This window comes from Linepithema humile, chromosome 1 (assembly GCF_040581485.1).
Source record: "Linepithema humile isolate Giens D197 chromosome 1, Lhum_UNIL_v1.0, whole genome shotgun sequence".
Taxonomy (NCBI): Eukaryota; Metazoa; Arthropoda; class Insecta; order Hymenoptera; family Formicidae; genus Linepithema; species Linepithema humile.
The window spans coordinates 2,992,254-3,015,933 of NC_090128.1; the positions used below are offsets into that span (position 1 = coordinate 2,992,254).

The 23,680-nt window shown below is 45.8% G+C and overlaps 1 protein-coding gene across 2 annotated transcripts in view; it reads left to right on the forward strand.

Moving 5' to 3' along the window:
- Positions 1–22,510, forward strand: part of LOC105674669 (T-box protein H15-like) — a 47,220-nt gene extending 24,710 nt beyond the window's left edge. Inside the window, exons 3-6 of one of the 2 annotated variants that reach the window (XM_012371171.2) lie at positions 1,671–1,944; positions 4,595–4,759; positions 19,263–19,339; positions 19,859–22,510. In XM_012371171.2, coding sequence (XP_012226594.1) covers positions 1,671–1,944; positions 4,595–4,759; positions 19,263–19,339; positions 19,859–20,450 — 1,108 coding nt within the window. In that variant the 3' untranslated portion in view covers positions 20,451–22,510. The remainder of the gene's footprint in view (positions 1–1,670; positions 1,945–4,594; positions 4,760–19,262; positions 19,340–19,858) is intronic. The other variant, XM_012371172.2, reaches the window with a different exon arrangement.
- The last annotated feature ends 1,170 nt before the right edge of the window (positions 22,511–23,680 follow it).

Consider the following 23,680-nt stretch of genomic DNA (forward strand, 5'->3'; position numbering starts at 1 on the left):
TTCCAGCAAAATAACGGGACAGGTTACTCGAGTGAAATTATCTTCATTAAAAAGTCGATTATTAATTTGAAAATATTTGGTCATTATGCCGCAGAGTTTACTGTAACGCGCTTGCAAAATTAAAAATTTAATATGAAATTATTCGATGTTAAGTAACACATTGCGAAAGAATCGCGTTTAACTTTTCCTACAAATTGTACAGCCGGCTTTAATATCATCGCTCAATGTCACAGTTTTTAATTGTTCCGCAAAACATTTTTTTCCGTAAGCGAAATAAAATAGCAGACTTCTCACTGCGCCGGTCTTGCACGGCGGTGTAAGAACGGGCGCGAGGGGGTGGTCGCGGCGAATGGCGTCGGAAGAATTCTCGACGAAGCGGGAAACTCCGGAAGCGAAGAGAAAGGAGGCGGAAAAGATGTAAGGGACGACGCGGCCGACGCGCGCCTAATTGCCCGCCACGACGGGCAACATCCCTGCTCTTTATTCGTCGTAGGTTTCCCCCCCTGTTGCAGGGGATTCGTTCCTCCAGCCGGGTGCGCGCCTACTCGTGCGTCGGTAATTAGATCCGCGTCTTGGAGCGACGCTGGTCGTCGCTCCCTTCAGCCGTCAACTTACCGCCCTTTATCGTCCCTTAGACTCTCCGCCGCTAGGCACTCCCTTCCGAGCTCGCTCTTCAGCCCCTCTTTTCTTCCTCCATTACGCTTCTTGTTATCTGCGCTGATTCCCGCGGCAAAACTCGACTTTCTCGCTCACGATCCCTTTATCTAATTCCGTGGACTTTTTTTTTTAAACTTGGCAGTTTGCGTCGCAAAATGTAAGAGCGCGTTCTAAACGTTGCAGAAAAATTGCATACATCTGTTATGTTTAGAGATTGGACCGCTGTTGGAGCTGAAACGAAGTTTGCAGATCTGCATAAAGCCACCTTCTTCACGGTTAGGTGGGAATTTAGGCGGATAATGCGGTGAAAAAAAGTCGCAGGCGTCTTGTGTTCGCGTCACGAGAGAAACGGTCGCGCGAAAGGACGGGGGGGAAGGGTTGGAAATCAGGCAGAAACGAGGGCGAGAGGCGGAGTGGGGGCGAGGGTGAGGGTCCACCCTTCTCCCTCCCCCCCTCGTTCAATTCATTAACAAAAGACGGCTTGATAAATAAAAGCATTACTCACACTCGTGGCGCTGGCGGGATGAATGCATACCGAGTCGACAAGGACCGAGGAGAAGACGTAGATAAGATCGGCGGGTGTCCCCGCGTTTTAGTGGTCGACCAGCGGGGGGCCCGACACGGTATTAATGTTTGGCCTCCGAGGCAAAACATTCACGCCAGATCCCCTGTCCCCGCGGTCCCCTCGCCGCTAACCGCCAGTCCGGGCCCATCGCCCTCTCCATTCTCTTCTCATGCACCTTCGACGATCGCGAGCGGGTCAATCGTAAAATTATCGCGAGTTGTCCTGGATTTATTGATCAGCAAAAAGTGGCAATGCTATTTTATCGAAAGTTCTAGTTCCATCTCTGGAAACGGACGAGAAATTCATCGACCTTCATAAAAATATCTACAACAGTGGCAAAAGACGCTACAAAGCACGATTATGCATACGAAGAGTGAAGAGATATTTGACCGTTCAATTGAATCCTTAGAGATCTCCTTTGACTAAAATTTCTCTCTTGTTTACGCAGGCGGATGTTCCCGACGTGCCGCGTCTCATTCAACGGGCTGAAGGCGGACAGCCGATACGCCGTCCTGATGGACATTGTGCCGGTCGACAATAAGAGGTATCGGTACGCATATCACAGGAGCTGCTGGCTGGTGGCCGGAAAGGCGGATCCGCCGGCGCCAGCCCGGCTCTACGTCCATCCGGACTCGCCTTTCACGGGTGAGCAACTCCGAAAGCAGGTCGTCTCCTTCGAGAAAGTCAAGCTCACCAACAACGACATGGACAGGCACGGGCACGTGAGTACTCTTTTTTCGAGAGAAACATTTCCCACTTTCTTCACCTCTTCTCATTAAGATCAATCGCTGAACCGCGGGTTTCTGCGCGGATATAATGATTGAATCCCCGCGGTCATTTCCGTTTAATCTTCGGGAGACGTCAGATGAGCAATGATAAGAGAAATAACGGAGATGTGCACATTTTGTAGCGCTATTATAGATTTCCAATCTTAACGAACCTGTGAATAAGAACTTTGCTGATCTTTTTTGCATGAATCATCCACGTACTTCCGGCGTTTTAATCTCGGTCCGCTATAAAAAGCCAACTCCGACGAAGTGCAGACTCGAATTTGCGTTACGACGGATGTGTTAAGTTTCTTATTGAATTAATTAATTAATAAACCACGTTCGACCATCTATTTCTCGCGCGGAGGCATCCGGTTAATTTCTCGTGACACTCGTCAGACCGTCGAGAAAATCGATCTCTATTATTAAGCCGTTATAACGACAGAATGAGAGCAATTTAATCGCGCGAAATGTACACGCGCGTACTAGTGTCGATTTTTCAATATGCAGATGTTCTTAATGATTCGAATAAAACTGGTAGACGCTTCCTTGTTCCCAATCCGATGTAATTTTAACAAAACATCAATTATTATTTTACATAAAAATAATTATCTTATCTGATTCATTTCTCAATCATTTTTATAATCTTTCTATTGTCATATAAAAAGATCTTTCTCCAAACTCGTCAAAAAAACATTAATGCTTTTAAATCTTGTGGATACAGAAATGAATACGAGAATATAAAACCCAAGAGATATTATTAAGATTGCCAAAATTGCTATGCGAAACAACGCTTCATAATTTAATAAAGATCTGCGCTCGAAAAGATAGCATCGCGCTCGGTTATTTTTAATCGCCGCGCGCGTGAATCAGTCGATCGAACCGTCGACATTTTCTTACAAACTATTTCGCGAAGAGTTTTTCACGTTTTCTCGCGATGGCAGACGTGGCCGATTCGAGACAGCCCGCGCATTAAACTTTTATACGTTACTCGGCGCAGCTGCGGCTGAAAGTACGACATCGTCGGCGTCGAAGACAGCGAGTGCACGCCTACCGCGTCCGCCGGTTGTTGCATTAATAAATCGACCGGCATCGATTGTTAGGTTCAACAAAGTTCAGCAAAGTGGAACGTAACACGATGGCATTTCGCCTCGTCGCTTAGAGAACTTTTGCGCCGCATTTATCTTACCCTACGTCAATTCAAAACACATATCTCTCCGTATAAGTTTTTTTTTTTCCCCGCGATATAACACGGTTTGGGTGGATACGCAACCGGCAGAATTCAAGTGGTGACAACATTGCGAAATATTTACACTCGGGAAGAATTATTATATTACCCGCAGATAATTTATCGAATTCACAGCGCTTTGTAAAATCATTAAAGGCATCATCATCGCCGTAAGTTCTTTCGACCGCACACCTCGAAAGAAAAAAAACAAGAAAAATGATGCTGATAAAACGAATTTCATCGTAGCGCGATTTAGTCGCTTCGCGAGATAATTTGACAGTCCGTTGTCTCGTTTGTCATAAGACACGGGAATCTCAGCCGCGTCTTCACCCTCCTCGCCCTCTTCTTTCGGCCCCCGCCCGTCTCATTGTCAGGGCTCCTCTTTCTCGCCGGGGCCGTTAATTCATCGGATGACTGACGTAAATAGGAACTCCGATCGGGGCAGCGCTTCTTCACGGTACTCATTTTGTATTCAAGGTATTACACGCTGCCAGACGCGGGCAAAGTGATTCTTTTGAATGGTAACGGGGAGCGCGCCCGGCCCGAAGTGCTCCTAATTCATACGCTTTTTCATCCCGCGGCGCCCCCCTCCCGTCGTGGTTAATGCTATCGCGCGCTCTCGGCTTCGTCGCCGATTTAAATCCCCGTACGACGAAAGTCGACGCAACGTGAAACTCGATGTAATCTCGTGTCTCCGTCTTCGGAAAAAGATGAGCCGTCAGCGATTCGGAGAGTCCTTAATGGGCCTCTTTGAAGTAAGGGCTGGATGGAAACGCGAAGCACAAAGAGAAACGGAGAACTGTCCGCGCATGTGACGATGGCCATATCGTTATCCATTTGGATCGTTTACTTAGCTCGCTTCGGCTTTAATTACACGAAATCGTACACTCGCAATTTTTGCGTTGAGATCTATTTGTAATATCTGTTTTTTTTTTATTATGACTTGAAGAGAAACGATTGTCAGTGTATAATTCCGCATGCGATCAAAAATAGCAATTTATTATAATTTGTGAAATAATTTTAATGCAAAGTAAAAATGATTGCAGGATATTCTCCATTTTTTTTTTGCCGCGATAAATTTTAACGAAGGATAAAAATTGAGAATGTTTCATCGACGAAACATGTTTAACGGATCGTTTGTAGCATTTCACACTCGACAGGCGAAAGGCATGTGTCAATAGTGTTGAATCGTAGAAGCCGTTATTGTAAATTTTTCTCCCGTTGTTCGCCTCGGCAAACACGGTAGCCTCGTGCAAACGAATGGGGACGGGAAGCGTCTATTTGGAAAATCGCGCGCTCACCGGGCGCGCGCGTTTATTTGCGAACGTTGCCCCCGCCCTCAGTCGGCCGGTAGTAAAAACTTGCGACAATTTGCAGCTGGTGCTGAACTCCATGCACAAGTACCAGCCGAGGATCCACCTGGTGAAGCGGCCGGACTCGGGCACGGCGAAGCCGATCGTGGACCTCGAGAAGGAGCCGCACAAGACCTTCGTATTCCCGGAGGCCATATTCACCGCTGTCACCGCCTATCAGAATCAGCTCGTAAGTTTCACTTTGTTTCTCGCTACCGTTACACTCGCACCTTTCCTTTTGCTCGCTCACTCGCTCGCTCGCTCTCGCTTCCCTCCGTCTCGCACTCGCTCGCAGCCGGGCCCGTACGTCTGTCCGGTCGTTCGTCTGGTCGCCTCCGGTCCTCCGCGTCTCTCCGCCGTGTCCCGACCACACGGGACTGGTTCCTCCATTTCGTTCGCCGCGGCTCTCTTTCATCCCCGATAATCGTTTCTGTCGAGAGCGAGCGACCGCGCGAAGACACTGGCGTAACACCTCGCGGATATGTTGGCGTTAACAAATACTTGCTGTGCGCGCTGCACGGAAGAGAAAATCATTCGAGATCTCTTTTCACCCGACGATTATGTGCAATGTTTTGTTGTTTTGTTGAATTTTAATCGCTCACCGAACGTTCGAATTTATCGATGTTCGCTGCTTTATCTTAATTTTTTTAATAATAACTTCCTATCTCGAAATTTATCAAGAATGAAAAAGAAACATATTTTTCTTTGTTCCACAATTATAAACTTTTGCTCTCGATACAATAATTGGCAATGGTGTGGAGCTCAAATACACGCGATGCATTCCAGTTTGAAATATTTTTTAAAAATATTTAAGTGATCGACGCGTCAAATAAACTAGAGAAAGTATACTGTGCACGCGAAAGTCTCCAAATAGACTCGCCACAGTGTTAAAACACAGAGTGCAAACTAAGAAAAGGCGCAACACGCGCAACAGTCACGTTGACTGCAAGGAAAACATGGAGAATCCGCAAGTCGCGATCTCTCGACGAGCCGTTTTCCGTGTCCAAGTTCAGATTTCGTGTTCGGTACGCGCGAGAACGACGGACATTATCGTATTTCACGATAGTCATTTAGAGCCTACCGCGGCGTCATGTGTGGTCCAGGTCAGCGTCGTTCGCATTCCACGAGCGTCGCGGCGCGTCCCGTTTCACCGCCGCTACCGCCGCCGCCGCTTGCCGCTGTCGTTGTCGCCGCGCCGTCGAGGGGACTCAATCCCCTCCGCCGGTCGCCGGCTGGAATTTCGAATCTCGACGTAGGTAAGATCTATGATCCTCGGAGGCGACAACGGACAGCTATCTGGCTCGATTTCCGATGTTTATCCTAGTCCCGTTTAATCGATCTCTCTTCTTTTTGCTGCGAGGAGCAACACGGCGGTTGCGGGTCGCTTCCCTTGAGGGATGACAGACTTTTTTCAAAGGAAGAATGCGCCGTTCGAGCTCGAGTCACGCGAAATTCTTGCTTCGATTCTTGAAGAATTTATGAATCGTATAATCTGAATTGTTTCCATTTTTTTTTTTATTAAAACGATTGTTTTGTGTCTTTATAGATAATTCTTTCTTTGAGCATTAATTAAATTTATTATTTCAACGAAATAAGACTTACTTCGATTTTCCTCAAGTTTTAAAGCTTTCAATATTTTAATTGTTGAAGAAACATTAAAGCTTGGATATTTTTTATATAGACGATTAAAATATTTGTAAGATGTGATAATTATCACTGCAATTACAATTGCACGGCGAAAATTAGCAATCATCCGTCTAATCTATCCAGCGTGATATTTGATCTCAAGTATTTCGCGCAAGTATCAAATCAACTTCTCCGCGATCCGCCTCACCGTCTACATACACATCGTTCAGATTTGTTATTATTTCGACAAAACTCTTGAAACGATGTGTCTCGTCTGCCGATGCAGACGAAATCGGCATCAGTAGACTCTAACGGGTGGTCCCGAAGACCCTCGATGGTCGCGACGACGACGACGACGACGAGAGCGACGCGGCTGTTGATGATGATGATGAGGTGCGAAGAGACGCCCTGGCAATTACCTCGGGCCAGTTTCTCTTCCACGTCGTCCTTTCTTTTGTGCCTTTCGCTTTCTGCGTCCTCTCGTCTCGTCATTATCGTTCTTTGCGGTTTCCTCGTCGCCTCCGAGTTTCTTCCGTTCGCCCGTCGCCGTTTTTTTCCCCTTTCTTCTTCTCGCGTGAGGAGACGCGTCGAATGTCGTCGAGATCTCTTCGAGATCATATTCAGCCATCCGAAGGTTCTTTTCGCGCTGAGCGGAAGTCGCGATCGGCGCCGCTTCACGCACAAAGCTTGTCACAAACGTCGGAAGTTTCAACGTTAAGAAAATTGTAAGAAGAGATAGAGAAACCAACGTTAAATTGAGAATTCCGGACTTTTTTCCGGTATCAGTGCCGATCGGGATGAGCGTTCGCGAACACGCGAACGCGGCTTTTCAACGAGCTCGGAAATAAACGGGGTGGAGTGCAAAGTGGCAGGGCCGCAGGGCAAGAAGCAGCGGACGATCATCGCGGGCGAACGTCGCGGTCGAATAAGTCCACGGCGATGGAGCAGGACGGAGGTGCGCACCGTGGAATGCACGTTAGCGACGTAGAAATGCAGCCGAGCGCGCACGACGGACGCTGGCGAGTTAGATGGATAGGTAGATACGGCTTGTTTCAAATGTGAGACAAGCCTCCCGAGATTCGGTGAAAAAGAAGGCTACAGTTGTGTCGACAAGATCAGGATCGGCGATATATTAAAAGGACCGCACGGAGAGATGGTTGATGAGCTATGAAGATACACGAGTCCGAGAGGATTGCGAGTGAAGGAAACGGATAAAGCAACAAGTATTGAGAACAGAAACAGTAATAGCGATGCGCTTGGAAATAACTTATTATTAATTTTAATGATAATGATGCGAGCACATCGGGAGAAAAGTAATTGCATAATTGCACGGTAAAGTAATTCAGGATGGTGGCTCGCAGCCATCGCTAGCAACGAAGCCGGCTCTAGAAATTCCTAATATGCTAGAGTTAGCAAAAAGGTCAAGGAGAGAGCGAAACGCGAGTTGGCACGATCAGCCAGCAACGGGTCGCGCTCGGTTACCGATGGCAAACGATCTTTAACATCGGACTCCCCATTGGCGACGGTATATATCCACGTATACAATCCGCCGATTTTTGGCATGGATTCCTCGCGCTCGCTCGGTAGGTACACACCGTCTCGAAAGTCATTCGTCGCGGTTAGCGCGCTCCCCGTCACTCGTCGTCGTCGTCGTCGTCGTCGTCGTCGTCGTCGTCATCGTCGGGGGTGCGCTCGTTTAGCGGGGACTGCCTTTTTTTCCCCGTAGTGCCGCGTAACGCTGCGCACGCTTTTTGCCTCCTTCTTCTCCTGGCGGGCACCCCGCTACCCCGCCCGCGTCTCATAACGACCTACGCGACCGACTCGATTCGTCTTTCTCGCTCGCACCACGTCATAATTCATAATCTAACTGCCGGCTTCTCTTCCTTTCCTCCGGCCGCGCTCGCCGGTGGAAGAGAGAGAGAGTTCCTCCATCCGTTCTGCCGGCTCCTTATCGCTCCCTGATGTCGCCTCCTCTCTCGTGGTAGTCGTGCTCCGTGTCGTTTCCCCCTCGTTCTCCTTCCCGTCCTTGTGGACATCCATTATGCGAACTAACGCTTCTGCGAGCGAACTCCGTCGTGGCGCTTTTTTCTTTTTGCATTTTTTCGATTTTTCTTCCGCAAAATTGTAGAGGCATTAGTAATCTTAAAATGGATAAAAGTGAAAGATTGTTCGGAGTTGAGCTTTCCATAATTGTTATACTGTTCATCGTTGTATTTTTAAGTGGACTCAGTTTTAATATTTTAATTGAATCAATTGAAAACTTGCGTGCTTTAATGCTTAATATCAAAAATGTTAAAATGTTCTGAAAAAGATGTTTAATTTTTCTGAAAACAAAATCGAAGTTGAATCAAGTCAAAGAACACATTCACAATTACCTTTTTATTATCTTTATCATTCGAGGGAATTTTTTACACTTTTAATATATTCATCAGATCGATATTACCGTCATTTTCTTTTTCGATTTATTTAGTTATGCAAAATCCATCATCGCATTGCGTGTTATTTGCAGTCGCGCTATCTCCACAATACAGACTTAAGTCGTTTTTGTTGCTTTGCATTTATTTATCGACCACAATGTTACAGTTGACGCCTTCGTTGTCATCTATTATCCGCGTACTTTGTACTCACTTTCGCTGCTCTCGTCGACCTAGGAGATGCCCAGCGTTTCCTACTTTTAGAAATTTATTTGTCAACAAGATGGCACGCTGCTTTGTAGTATTTTTGGTCGTCGTGTTAGCGTTCGCCGTTCGGCGAGCAAATTTCTTGGCTGCACATTGCAATTCATTTTCATGTATTCTGCTTTTAATTGTTGTCTTTATTAAGCTTAACTCTCTTTGACCATCTGCAAGCTACACGCGTTGTCTTCTTTTCTTTCTTTGTAGAGAATTATCTGTTGGCTCTAGGTCAGTAATTCTCAAATTATTCGCGCGCGGAGGAACTCGTATAGGAACTCGCTTAGTGACAATCGAAAATAGAAATATTAATGAAAATTATAGTTGCATTCGGAATTGTATTAAGTTTGCTAAAAATATAGCCAATTTTATTAAATGATTAATTCAAGAATGTAACAGAATAGATTATCTGGTTAAACTATTGAATGACCACTCAGTCTGTCTTCATTTCTTTATAATGAATATAATGTCTCATATAAAGTAACATAATTATATCTTATTCCATTATTTATATTGTCTACTATGTTTCCATTTTGTACAATTTTGAAGAAGAATTTCTAGATTTCATAAAATTTTGAGGGATGTGATTTTGTCGGAGTCGTGTAAGATTCCGAAGTTGTGTTAATATAAGAATTTTTATACGATTAGATTGACACAATGCTAGGTCGATAACCCTATATATGCCTAATTTATATCAAACTAGAGTAATTATATGAAATTATTTTAACTCGCTCCCAGAGTACATAATAAATGACACTTTTTTTTTTCTTTCTTTCCTCAACTTTGTTACACGGCCAAATTAAGAGGAAACGCACGCATAACGACCGCACGCGTTTCAGTTCCGAGTACCTAATTGCGCAAAGCGGTACGGAAACGCGAAGCATACAGAAAAACCCCTGATAATTATGCGATTACGAATAATTATCCTGCGTCGCAGGACGTCGTGTCCTGTAGATATACCACTTCCAGTGTGTAATGCGCGCTTTACCCGACGTATTCGGTGATGTAATTGCAGCATGCGTTATGTGCTTGCGCGCGCGCTTGCGATTACACATCGTCCTCGTCGCGGAATGCGCGGTTCCCCCGCCTACGAAATTGCAGTAAATTAGGTGCGTAAGTGCGCATTAGCGGCAAATAAGCGCGATTTACTTTGTAATCGACGCGATGCGGAAGTTTCGGCCAAGGTTGCGAAGCGTCATCGGATGTCATCAAAATGGTTTGGCGTTTTGCGTCGTTTTTTTTTTCCATCTTTGTAACCGCAAAAATATTCGTTAATGCAAATTTCAGATCGTCGTCTAAAAAAATATATATATTTCAACGAATATCGGCAAACGCGATTACGAATTATCTAAAATCGTGTGAAGACTGAACAGTTTTCGAGCTTGGAATAAAGTCGCGCCGAAAAGATGGACACGTTGGCTGAATTTACGAAGTCCCAATGTAACGATACGCCAGAAATAATCGCTCGGCAGCGTCATAAACCCGTCGCTAGTCTATGTAGGGCAATGTCCAAAAATATGGCCGACTATGCCTCTTAACAATCGCCATATGTGTCGAGCAATAATTTAGACACTTGCCACCGTGCTCGAGCATTACCAAGTGAGCCGAACAGGGCGGCTAAAGAAAAAAGAAAAAAAAAAAAACGAGAGACGGAATGAGAAGGAAGGAAAAGAGGCAAGAAACTGCCGTAGATTTTAAATGTTGAGAGGAAGAATCTTCAAATAATGAACTAATATCCAAATAAAAATACGAGCTTGTGAAGACCGCTGCTAGATTTAAATATATATTATTTTACAAATTCTCTTTAAATGTTTCGATCAACGGTGTAATAAAAATCCGATTTCGCTAATTTTTATGTCTATCTTCAAATTCTTGCGATTATTTCTTTAGATTTTTTTTAACTTTTCGTGTTGAAATTATTGGATTTTAGAAGATTTGGATTTTATAATTATTTGGATTGTTGGTCTTTGTATTTATCATGCCTAGAACAATACCTGCGATCCTGGATTCTTCGATTTCGTTCTTCGAGTAATCGAGTTTTCCGATTATCGAACATCTAAATACTGAATTTTCGGTTGTTTGTGTCCTCTTCGTTTCCTCCTCGTTGAGAAAGCGGAGATCGATATTTAAGAAAGGAAGGAGGAAGCAAAAGAGGCAGAAGAGGCTGAAGAGGCGGGAGGGGCGATGGTTTTAGTGGCTGCAGGCGTCGGCGTCGGCGTCGGCGCGAGTGCGAACGAAAGAAAACATAAATAATCGCGTTCAAATGAGACAGGGAGAAGGCTGAAGAAGAAGAAGAAGAGGAAGAAGAAGGGCTGAGCCCCCCCTCTCGGAGCCACACACAGCGGCGTGGCGGCGTTTGTGTGTCTCGAACTCCGCGCTTGCTTGTGCGCTACATTATTCCGTTTTCTCTCGTCGCGCTCTCGACGCTGAAGAGCAAGCTGACACGAGACACAACTCTTCGACGGCGCGCCGCGCCTCTAACCCCTCCGCATTCATAGACGACTTATCTCGCGATCCAGCGCTGTCCGTCCGACTTCTTGAACGGCGAGGTTATCTCGCTACCAAATATCACTCGTCCGACGCCGCAGGCGGGATACTTCGCGATTTAATGTCCTTCAAAGCCTCGGACGGACTATATTACAGTGCGAGATAACTCGCCCGTGACGGTTAATTAATTCGCGTCCGGGATGAAACAACATCGCGCGTCACGTGAGCAGAGATTAAAACGCCGCTTCCGCTCGTCGACGTCGAAGCGACATTAATGATCGTGTTGATATCACACATTTCTTGGAGCCCTTCGAGACACCGAGCGGCTGCGTGTCGCCGGCCGTCAGGAATGCACGCTCAAGTGATCGCGTGAATTTTCATGAGTTCGGTGTATTCGCGATATCTAGGATGCATTAAAAACGTCGCCGCTTGTGTCGGAGATATTTCGATCTAAAATATTGGGTGCGCAAATATTTCTGCAAGTTCGCAATGGAGGGGAGGTCTTTTAAAATATATTCGCAGAATGCAATTAAAGTTTATAGTTTATTTTGATATAAATGCTACTTTTCTCTTATTTAAATTAGAAATTTAATTATTAGAATATTCGATATCGAATATTAAGAAGTAAATTGTGCGATAAAATTATGATGGAAGAAGAAGAAGATGGTTGAAATGAATATTCCGCGCGCGCACAACAGTGTAAAAAGCGGAGCGATTATTCGTAAACGGGCCTCGGGACCACCCCGTTGACAAAGGCGTCGCGTTTGGATTAAAACGTCGCTCGCGGCGTCGCGTCCGTCGCGACGTATTTATAAATCAGCCGGCGTATGATAATTTAATTTTATCGCTAGTCGTCACCATAACGGCAGAGCGGCGTTTCGGCGGCAAAGGGCGAAAAAAGGCGGCGGGATGGGCGAGCGAGCGTAGCGGCGCGAGCACACAAGCGGCACTAAATAGCGCGGCGAGGCGAGCGAGCGAGCGAGCGCGCGGGGACCCCTTCCTCAATGAGCGTGTCTCTATTAAATCTATTATTAGAGAGCCGGGCCTCGGGTGCGAAAGCATCCCTTTCAATTACCTACGGCTTCATTTCGCGCTGCCTCTACCGGGTGTGTGCGACTCGGGGAGTCGCGCGAGGGGACGATAACGCTCGTAAGCTCGACGAAGGAGTTTCGAGGATCGCGAGAGCCGAGGGATATTATCCGGGGATCTGAACGGCCTAGATCCTAGCACCGGAGGATCCATGAGTTTAAAGATGCGGGGATTAGAGTATCAAAGGACTTGGGGGGGGGGGGGGGAATGAGACTTGAGGAAGGTTTTGAATAGACAAGAGAATTTAATCAGCGTATCAGTGGAAAATCTGTGATATCAGAATTCTCAAGAATCCAAGTGTTTAGCATATTGATCCGGGATGTGTATCGGAGGCTCCCGTATTATAAAATATTAAAGAGAGTATAAATAAGAAAAAGTGCGGAATCGACTCGACTCTGTAGACAGGTAGATTTCCGTGACGTTTCTGTCAGATTGATTAAAAATCTACCAGGCTGTCCATTATGAAACATGATTTACTATCGTGTAAGGCTGCCACCGCAATTAAGCGCATGCATGCTGTAACGCGAGCTCGCGCACACATTTTGACGCGATCGACGCGCATCGGCGTTTCCGTAATGAGAAAACACGCGCGCGTTCCGCGATAAACGTGAACGTTATCGTTGCGTGAAATAATGTCGACTTTATTCCGCGCTAAGCTGAAGTTTACGATGCTTATCCACCGCGTCGCCGGTCGCCTCTCGCGCAATTAGTCTTGCAAATTCGATTACAAGCGCACATCGGAACAATACGCGAAGCGTTATCGAGCGATTATTAAAGGAGGCTTTTAATCATCGTGCGCGTTGCCGGCATTTTAATTTCAAATTGATCCCGAACACGCAGCCTTGCTCGGAATTTTCATAATGACGATCCTGCGCGTAATTAACGACTCCAGCTATCAAAAATCTACGACGCGAATTATCCCCGGCGGGATAAATCGGTTGCTTATTATTCAATTACGATGATCTTAATCGTTGAACACGAAGATGAGGCGCCATCACTTATGGAACAACATTGAAACGGCATTGAAAAATAAATTGTACATTATTTAAAATACAATTTTCAACTGAGATGTATTTTTTATTCATTTGAACGCCAAGTCTTTATCAATAATTGGCGCTAATTAACTTTTATACTTTCCTGACAACGTACATTATTCGTAATTTTGTAGAATGAAAAATATCGTCAAATGGCAAGATCTTATTCTTTCATTCCATTTAAAAAAATGGAAAAAAAACTTCTACATGCAGATGCGGGCTTAATGGGCGCTCCAGAGTGCTCAGGTTTTGTTATGCGATTTAGATCTATATCGTTCTCGGAGCCTCAATTATCCGAATTCGCGAAAGGAAAGAAAAAGTAAATTCGGAGGCCAACTCTTTCGACGTTCTCGACTTCTTTCTTTTCACTCCGTTTGTTCGCGAGGAACTCGCACTTCCTGATTCTGGACCCGGGCTCTGCACGCGAATCGCGAATACGTCGGTGTCAGGGTCCGCAATATCCGGACACTCGACTCGAGTCCGCTCCGCCCACTGTGTTCGCAAATTCTCTCTCAATTTTCATCGGCCCGGCGCTCCGCAGCTGGACGTAATTGGCTACCTGTCCTTCGATCGTGCCGATCTGTCCTCGGGCCGCCGGCCGGCCGGTTGACGACGCCGGACTCTGCGTGCGTTGCCGACAGAAAATTGCTTTCCGCCGCCGCCGTGGACGTCGCAGTCTCGGAAACGCGCGTAAATTTCACATTGAAGTTTTCGTCGCGTGACGCGCTTTGAAAGCCGCGGTACTTGCGAATATATATACCGGGTGTCCTGCTGTTGAAACGCGGAGTTGCAAAATGTCCGAATGTCGAATAGTTGACGGTGACGGAAACTGGATACACGTATAAAATATCCGTGGAGCGAGCTAGAACCTTCCGTTAGAAAACATTTGAAGAAGATTGTTGCTTATCGCATTAAAGTTTGCAGATACATAATTCGAACATAATTATGTCTCGATAAATTGTTAGGAAAAAAAAGAAGAAATTAAAATTTATTGACGCATTTAGATGAGCTCGGTAGCTCGATGGAGCACCCTGTAGATGCGGCTTTTTGCACGTCGATTAGCCGGCAGTAATGACAACGGCACTTTCCCGTACAATCTGCGCGGAGTGGATTCTTGCAAATTACTTGGCGAGCGCGGTATGCGACGTACGTACATACATACGACGTTTAAAGACGGGATCGGGGCCTCCTCCCGAGGGACGCGATGCGCCGCAAAAAGCGTCGTGTACAAAGGGACGTGCGTGATGACGGCACGAAGGCACGGCGCATTGTCGTGGGTAACGAGGCGTGTTTGTAACTTTTATTTCATTTCCCGGGGCTTTGTATTTAAGTTACGAATGCAAATATTGAAGTTTGAAATATTGAAAACATTTCGACGTCGATTCGGAGAGCTTATGAGTCATTTCGTCGGAGCCACTTTTGTTCGATATAATTTTATTTTGCCTCTCACGACGTTTACAGCGTACAGCTTCTTCATTACGCGCATTGGCCACGCTTGATACTCTTCTAGTTAATCATCTCGTTCTCTCTAATGACTCGCGAACACGAAAAATCGCCGGACGTCCCGTTCGCACTTCGTGCACCGCGCGCGCAGCACGGCATGCGTTCTCATGCGTGGCGGAGCGTCATCTCTCGGGATGCATCTCCCGCGAGGATTTATTCGCATGCGGCGGGCGATGCGCTCGGTCATCGGGCTCGGGGGCTACCGAGCCGAGCAGAACGGCGTTGCATGCGAGGCGAATTTATCACGCGGTGTACCGCTCGCTGCGCGCTACACGGCCGACATCGTAAATCGGTCTGGGAAGTGGTCCAAGCGTTTGGCCGAGCCGTGTCAGCGAAATCGTATAACTTCGACGGGTCGACCGCGTTTGTCGGAAAGCCCGTCCCAGTGGCGTCGGGACTTCAACGCATTCAATGAAATTTCATCTGTCAATGTGAGGCGGAATTAAATGTGGCGATTAAATTTCATTCGGAATTTCCATTCGTATAAATTTGCGAAAAGTATTTTCATGAAACTATAATTTCGCATCTACATTTGTGATAACAGAATATTTCAATTATTCTACATATTTCTCAGTAAAAGGTTCGAAAACTAATGATTTTTAAATTGCAATTCACAAAAAAAATGAAACGACGATTATCACGAGTGGATATAATGAAACCTTAGTCTTCGTTTAATTTTATATAAAATTGATAATACAATTTCCGAATAACATTCGGAGTTAAAATGTTGAAAGTGCGTACAATGAGAAATTGGCACGAGGCATAACGCTAATGCGAATCAGCAAACCCGCTGTAAAGCCGAGAACTTGACGGCAAGCGCCGGCTGCGTAAAGCGCGGCAAAGCGTCGATATCAAAGACCGGTAGTCGTTCCAAACTCGCGTCCGGTATATTCCGTCTCGTGGATCTCAAAGACCCGCGCAACGATCCGCTCGTAAAGTGACGACGACGACGACGACGGCGACGACGACGACGATGCGAATCGTCAGGCGACGACCGATGACGAGACGCAAATGCAGACGGAGAGGAGGACGGAGGTGGCGATGTTGTCGAGGGGACGACCATGATGACGGCGTTGGTGGTGGTGGCGGGCCAGATGTTTGGCTAATGATGTCAGCGGAATCGTAACTAAAACCGAGACGGCCCCGGGCTTAGCATCGGCTTAGCCTCAGCTTTGAAGGAAAGAGTCTTATTACCGGGCCTGCACGTGCTGCTCGTGAGCGCGAAACCGTAGGGTAATTGGACCACCCACTCGACGCACCAAGAGTGCCACTCTCTGCTCGCTGCCTTGCCGCCTTGCTTCTGTTTCTTCTTCTTCTTCTTCTTTTTTTTTTTTTTTTATTCTCGACCTCCGTCGCCGAAGACGCGAAAACGGCGGCGAGCTTTCGACGAGCAGATAAACTGGAAGTCGCGCGACGACTTCCAGTCCCAGCTGCCGCCTGCGACGAACACGCGGAAGAAGATGCTGACGCGTGCGTCGGGCACGCCAGTTCGCCGCGAGTCGTGAAGTCATCGCTGCTACCGATAAACCGGATAAAATGCACGACGAGGACGGGTGCGACGGCTGCTTTATATATACGCATCGATTATAGATTACAGATGTTATTACAAGACTCGTGGCGCTTCGACGAACTTTTTGTATCGGAAATGGAAAGATACGAATCACACACACATACAATATTGCTGCATTTAAATAAGATGTATTAATTTTGAGAACCATTATCTCCGTCTTGTTACGACAATCAGATAACTAAATCTTATATTATTGTTTACGTACAAAATTACAACTTTAAATCTCATTACTTCTCGTAATTAAAAGAATTATTATATTTTTATTTTACATTTCATTATTTTATGAGTTGAAATTTTGTAGTGTCGATGTAATACGATCGTTTTAGTTAAATTGGTCGATTATCGCGGAAATGGGACGCCTCATTTGCTTCCCAGTTTTGGGACAGTGCGGATTAATTGGACCACCAACGGGCGTTGCGACAAGCGGCTCTCTTTTCCAAATAAATACGCGCGTGTTGTGTCTCGTCTTGGGGGTCGCCCGAAAGACGTCGGTATCCCAAAGTCGAAGCAGTCGGAGGCGCGTCGTTCGAACGAATCGTGCCACATCTCGTCCGTGACACTCGACCCGGAAGACAAGGCTGATTTATGCCTGCTGCTTCGCCGGACGGAAATTGGATGGGTCCGTGTCGAGGGATATCACCGCGCGCGCTTGTTTGATATTTTTATGCAGTGTGAGGTTTTTCTTCACTTGAGCGCCAGCGCGTACGCGGAGGGCGCTAATTAACGCGTCGTCTGATCACCCAATTACCAAGCTCGGGCTTTTTGGAAAATTTATTGAAAACTATCATGCTCACTGAAAACGTTGTTACCTTTTTGAGGACGTGCATCGTGAATTTTATTTTAATTCTCTATAATAAACTATATTATTTTCACAATAATTTTGTGCACGTTTAACATATTTATGTGATTTATAAAAAAGTGGGAAAATTTATTTTGAAAGTGACGCAAAAGTTTACTTGGGAAGATATTGATACGTGATTAAAGCATAATGGTTCACATTTCACGACTATTTATACTTTAAAGCTAAATTATTTCTTATTTTCAGTTTCTTTTTTTCTTTCTTTTGAAATATATATAGATACATTTTGAGGTAAAATATATATATATAACCATACGAAATTCATTATAAGACGATTAAAATACAATAAAAGTAATAGGATTAAGTTCGTGATAAAAGGCGAAATTTGAGGATTTTACGGTCTTTACCGGAAATCCTATTCGTTCATTAACATGCTTTTCATGGTCATAAGTACTTTGTGACTTGCGAATGTTGACTCGCTTCGCGCTTAAACGCGTGGAAATTCTCGTCAGTCTAACACGCCTCCTTATGTTTGAAAACTTAACGACAGTCCGAGCAGGTAATCCGTTGGGAAACAGGCAAACAAAATCTGTCTTCTGAAAGTTTTGCGGAAGAAGAGGGAAGCGGGAGGGGCGCGGGACGTGGGGCTTGGTTGACGCAAAGGGTCTCGAGAGTGAGGCCACCTGTGTATCCACCGCGTCGTGGGTGGGCCCGTAAGGTAACGCGAAACACCCAACTTAGGGTAGTGCCGACTTAGGGTGGATTTCCATAGGGGTGGCGCATCGAACGAGAGGAACAGAGATGGAAAACAGTCCGACCACTTAAGAGGTTACTACAAACGTGACGATGTGTAGTCCAACACGCAGCAAACTTTCTCGGATTTCCTGCCGAGGACCACCGTGCTGGTCGATGATTTTTCGAGTGTTGAGGAGCGAACAAAGCGTTCTTTTCCCTCGCAGCAAGAGAGCCGGCTAACATGCTAAGGAACCGCCACAATAGGACTATTGTGAAAAAAAAAAATGTGAAGATGTAAAAAGAAAGAAAATCATTTATAACATATATTGCATATATATGTTACATTCCGACCTAGTTTCTCTAGAAGATACATGAATAGCAACAAAAGCATTCTATTAGCAGGGTCGCTACTGTCAGCCGGCAACTACAGTAGCATTTTTCCGACATATTTTTATGCGTTAAAGTGTCTTCGTTATTTTAGAAATTCCGAAAGTTACGTTAAAACGCATATTTTAAATCTGTCATGCATGCCTCATCATTTTTCGCCGCTTTTGAAACGATCCTTTGATCGCTTGATCAATGAGAAGAAAAATCGCCCAATTTACCGTGCGACAGAGCGCACCTTATCGAAGGGATAACTGTCGCATGACATTCGTATCGCGCTTATCTCGCCGCGGTCAAAAGCAATATTCGGCTCGAGCGATGAATCAGCAACCACCGGATATGCGGTTTTCCTCCGCTGCCGTTTTCCAGAAAAATCTCGGGCGCCGGCTCGCTGCCGTAACGCTCGCGAGGATCCCCGCGCATCGACAGTACGCTCCCCGTATCTCATTTCCAATCCCTCTGATTCCCTACATCCTCTCCCACTCCGTCTCTCCTACCCGCGATAGTAGGTACGTCGCTTCGCCGCCTTCTTCTAATTTTACGAGCCGTTGACTCCCGATCGATGGAACGAACCGTTTCGAAACAGCCGGCCGTTTTCCGCCACGCGCCGTTGGCCGTCCGGTGACGTAATTTTCCCGGAGCGAAACCGAGCGCGCCGCGCGCGCGCCGGGTAATAAGATCGGGGGATTTGCGAGAGATCGGTGCGATGTTAATGCGAGTCCGAGGCTCTCCGATTGTCGATCTATCCGTCCGCCACGAACTAACCGACCGTTCGCTTTTCCGTTCTGTTACAGATCACGAAGCTGAAGATCGACAGTAATCCGTTTGCCAAGGGCTTTCGGGACTCCTCCCGTCTCACAGATTTCGAGAGGTGAGTTGCTTGATAACTTGTGTTGCGTTTTAGTTGCAATTTTGCTCTGCAATTATTTCAAATTATTCAGAGTTCTATAAAATATTGTCGATCCCCTTCCAATCTCTCTCCGATAAATTCTCTTTACAACCGATTCGTTATCGCGTTAAAAGTACACATGCACAGACGCCGAATAAAACGATGCTCTTCAATAGATATTTTTAATATGTTTGAATTATGATTAAGCAGATTTTTTTATGTAGAAAATTGTAAATTGTAACAAAAGCGGAAAGAAAAATATCGATTTTTGCAAATTAACAAGCGATTCATCATGTTTGCTGATCCGTGAAATTGTAAATTATCGCTGGAAAGAGGAATGTTAATGCTAGAAAAGTCTCAGGGGAAATAGAAATGAAGCATTCATTGGCGAAGTTTATGTAAAGACCAAAAGATCCCACCGTTCATCCACCATTCCAACCGTCAACATCCCGTTGTCCCGAAGAATCCCGAGGCTAGAAGACGAAATACATAATGGAGCAGCTTCCCTTTCAGGGAAACGATGGAGTCGATGCTGGCGGAGCAGCAGACACTTAGGTTCCCGCATCGGCTGCCCTTTGAGATAGAGCAGCTCCAGGCGGGAGCTACGAGCAACCTCAGCCTCGAGGAGAAAGCTTTGTGGGCCGCGCGTTCTCAGATGCTGCTGAGAGCGGCGGCGGCCGTGGCCGTCAGTCCTTACGCCCAGCTGGTCAGTCCAGCTCTCGTCTATCCGGGCGCGTCGACGGCGGGCACCAGCCATCAGCAGCAGCAGCAGCACCAGCAACAGCAGCAGCAGCAGCTGGGTCATCTGTGGTGGGCCGCCTCGTCGATCGGGCCCACTCTTTTCGCGGCGGCGCACCATCAGCAGCAGCTGGCCGCCTCCAGTTCTCAGCAGAATCCGACGGGTCCGGCGGCTCCGCGGCCGCTCTATCCGTCGCCCCTCGCTTTAGCCCACCACCGATTCTCGCCCTACCACACGGCGACCGCCCCTAAGTCCTCGACGCCGGCCGCGCCGTCGCCGTCGCCGTCCAGAAGGGCCACGCCGTCGCCCACGGACAGTCTCAGCAGGGAGGCGCAGGACCTCTCGCCCTCGTAGTCGCTGGTTTCTCCGTGGCTTCGCTAATGAAGGACTGGTGGCAATTTTCTCGCTGAGGGGTCTGATACTTTTCGTTAAGGCTGCGCGACGAAAATCGATTTTCTCCTTTCGGGCGATTCTGAGAGATTCCGCGACGATTTTCAGATTTCTTTAAGGATTTTTGTGCGACTGAGATCGAAATCGGGGGAATTCATTCATCGACGCAATCGTCGAGTAGCTAATACATCGTGCGGAATGATACAAATGTATATCCGGTGAGAAACGCGCATCGGCTTGCCAATATTCGTTTTCGAGGGAAACTGCGCACGGTGAAAATTGGCTCCCACCGTGTCATCTGTACAAATTAAACATAATTTCTCTCTTCTTTCTCGATGTTTAGAACGTCAATTTCCGACAAAATGTATGTCGTCTTTCGTTTATCAAACGTGCAATATTTATTGAATAATTTTTTTACTTTTAGAATTTCGAAGGAGCCGGTCTCCGTTAGATAAATACAGGATACCTGTATGAAAAAAGGGGAATTAAATTTGCGTAATGTGACAAATTGTTGTAAAACGTTTGTGCAACGGAAATCGATTTTCATCACGCGTGCCGCGCGTCGCACGGACGCGTCGCATGGCATCAGGAGGACGTCAAGGATATCGCCGCGAGCCGGGGTGTATCGACGAAACTCGCGGAACCCGGCATGAATAGCGACGATAATTGTGGTGTCAAAGGTTCTCGACGAGTCGGCTTCGATCTTTCGCTTCACGCGGCAAAGAAAGAGAGAGAGAGAAAAAGAGAGAGAGAGAGAGAGAGATAGCGGAGAAGGAAACGTAAGGCTCACGCTCCTCGAGAGTCTGAATGCTGCCTCTCTCGGCTGAACTCTCGACCTTTGGCGAACATGGTGGCAGGCGCGGAGGACTCGAGCGGTCCCACGTGACTCGACGAGTTTCGTTGTCTCCCGATTGGAACCGCGAAGGGCCCCGACCTGTGTATATCCTTGCCTCGATCGGCGATCAGCAGCGATAGGGTCGCTATGACCCTAGTAGTTGGGATGCACATATGGATGCACATTTGGAACTGATATACGAAGGAATACCGCCGTTCAAAAGTTCGTTGCATTCGCGGAAGACGTCGGGAATGAGAGACGTCAAGGATATCGCCGCGAGACCTCAAAGTTTTTTCTCATTTGATTTTTTTATAGAATATATCTTTCGATGTATTAATTTCTCGTGGAAACTCCTCGAGGAAAATTCGCGAAGAGACGTTTAATCGGATGCTCGAATTCTTAGTGCGAAAATTTTACGTTACTTGTTTTTTTTTTTTGTACTTCGCGAAAGCTGTTCCTCTTCGCAGCTGAGTTAATACTGATTATAAGTATTACACAAGAAACGTTACGGGTGATTCGATCTCATTGTTTCGAAGCTGAACGAGCGATCGCCAAGGATCACAGCGATTTTTAGCGAAATACATGCGAAGAACGAATGTTGTAAATATGTAACCATTTGCATTCTCAAGGCGGCATAATTGCCGCGCATAATACACGTATATGCATCTCTAAGGCAACTAAAGTTGTACGGCGACTTAAAGTCTACTGTATATAGGTATATATATATATATATAAATATATATATCTACTCGCGACGTAAGGTAACTACGCCTCTATTTCTTGTAACATAAGCTGTATATTTCGTATCACGAGCCTACTGTTATCGTTATTTATGTTTCGATTCCGTATTTCGTCGCGGAGGGGCGCGAAGTGAGCGACATGTTTCGATTGACGGAGGAACGAAGGATCAGAATTTCGGTAAAATCGAAAGTTTAAGCGCCTGAGGACTGCGACTTTCGAGAGGAGTTCAGTTATGTCTAAATGGAGGATGACGGGAATTCGTATTGTCAATGTTCCGAGTGACACTTGGCGCGTTCTCCGCGTGCGCTTAAAGGATTATTATCGCCACGGCGAATAGTGTTAGTGTAGAGCGTTATATTGTTAATGCTTGTGTTGTGAAGAACGCATACACCTATTGCTGTGCAAGCTGATCCCTTGTAAATAAACCCTAATAAACTCTTGTACCGAGCGCGCCGTTCCGAATATTTCCTCGTCCTCGTGCATTCCTCTCTCGTTACATTTATTCCGAAAAGTTATTTTTCATTAAATTACAAGAACCTTGAAAAAAATCAAAGTTGATGTGCATTTTTATTTATGAAAATTCAATTCGACATAATTCGCACGAAAAGTGCAAATTACTTATTAAGTAACAGGAAAATTTCTTTTTTGTAGATTATTTATCGTCGCGCAAGCAGATATTCTCCGAACGAGTCGCGCAAGGATTTATTTCTTCATTCTTCGCGTGGCAAGGTAAGTCTAATCGAGGCAAAGAGCCATTATATATTCCGTGCGCAGTGATTCTGCTCAGGCTGGCGTGTACACGCTTAGGCAAATGTTGGCGGTTTTGTACGGTTAACCAGCTACAGGATGCCCCGTTTAAAGGCATCATCACGCGATCCTCAAGCCGACCGTGCGATTAGGGGATGAAAGAGTCACCATCTGCTGGGAAAGCGAGCCGGCGAAGCGTTCCGGGCTGACCGCCGACGCGTCACGAGATCGCTCTCACACAAGCGCTCATCGTTTCCGCGAATAGACATTTTTATTACTTGCACGTAAATCCCAAATGTGCTTACACGTGCAAGTGTACGTACATTGAACTCATTAAATTGTTTAATACAGTGTGAAGTATAAATTTTTACGGCAAGCAGCTAAGTAACTTCTGTAAAGTTTTTAATATTATTAATATTATTATTTGCTGGATTATACAAAAAATTCTGAAATTTTACTTTACTAAAACTGAAGAATCTTGAAAGTGAAAACACGACAAAATTTACAAGGCGTCGGCTATTTAATCTTATAAGTCTACGATGCGACGCATATCTTCGTTCAATTATTTGCTTTATTCAATTTATACAAACTTTTATTGCCATTTTTTTAAAATAATTACAGTATTTATCTATTAAATTGCGAAAGTGTTTACAAGAATTTTAACATTTATTACGCCGTCTATTAAAATAATGGGAATATACTAAAATGTTTTTACGCGTGTATTAATTTATCGTTTGCTGTAACATTCGCTTTATTAATTCGTCGGGCGATCATCGTGTCGTAAAGTGGGCAGGACGAATACATTTCCGTCGTTATGGCCATATCAGGCGGGCATTAGGCGTGAATAGATGTACAGCCGGCCGGCCGAGCG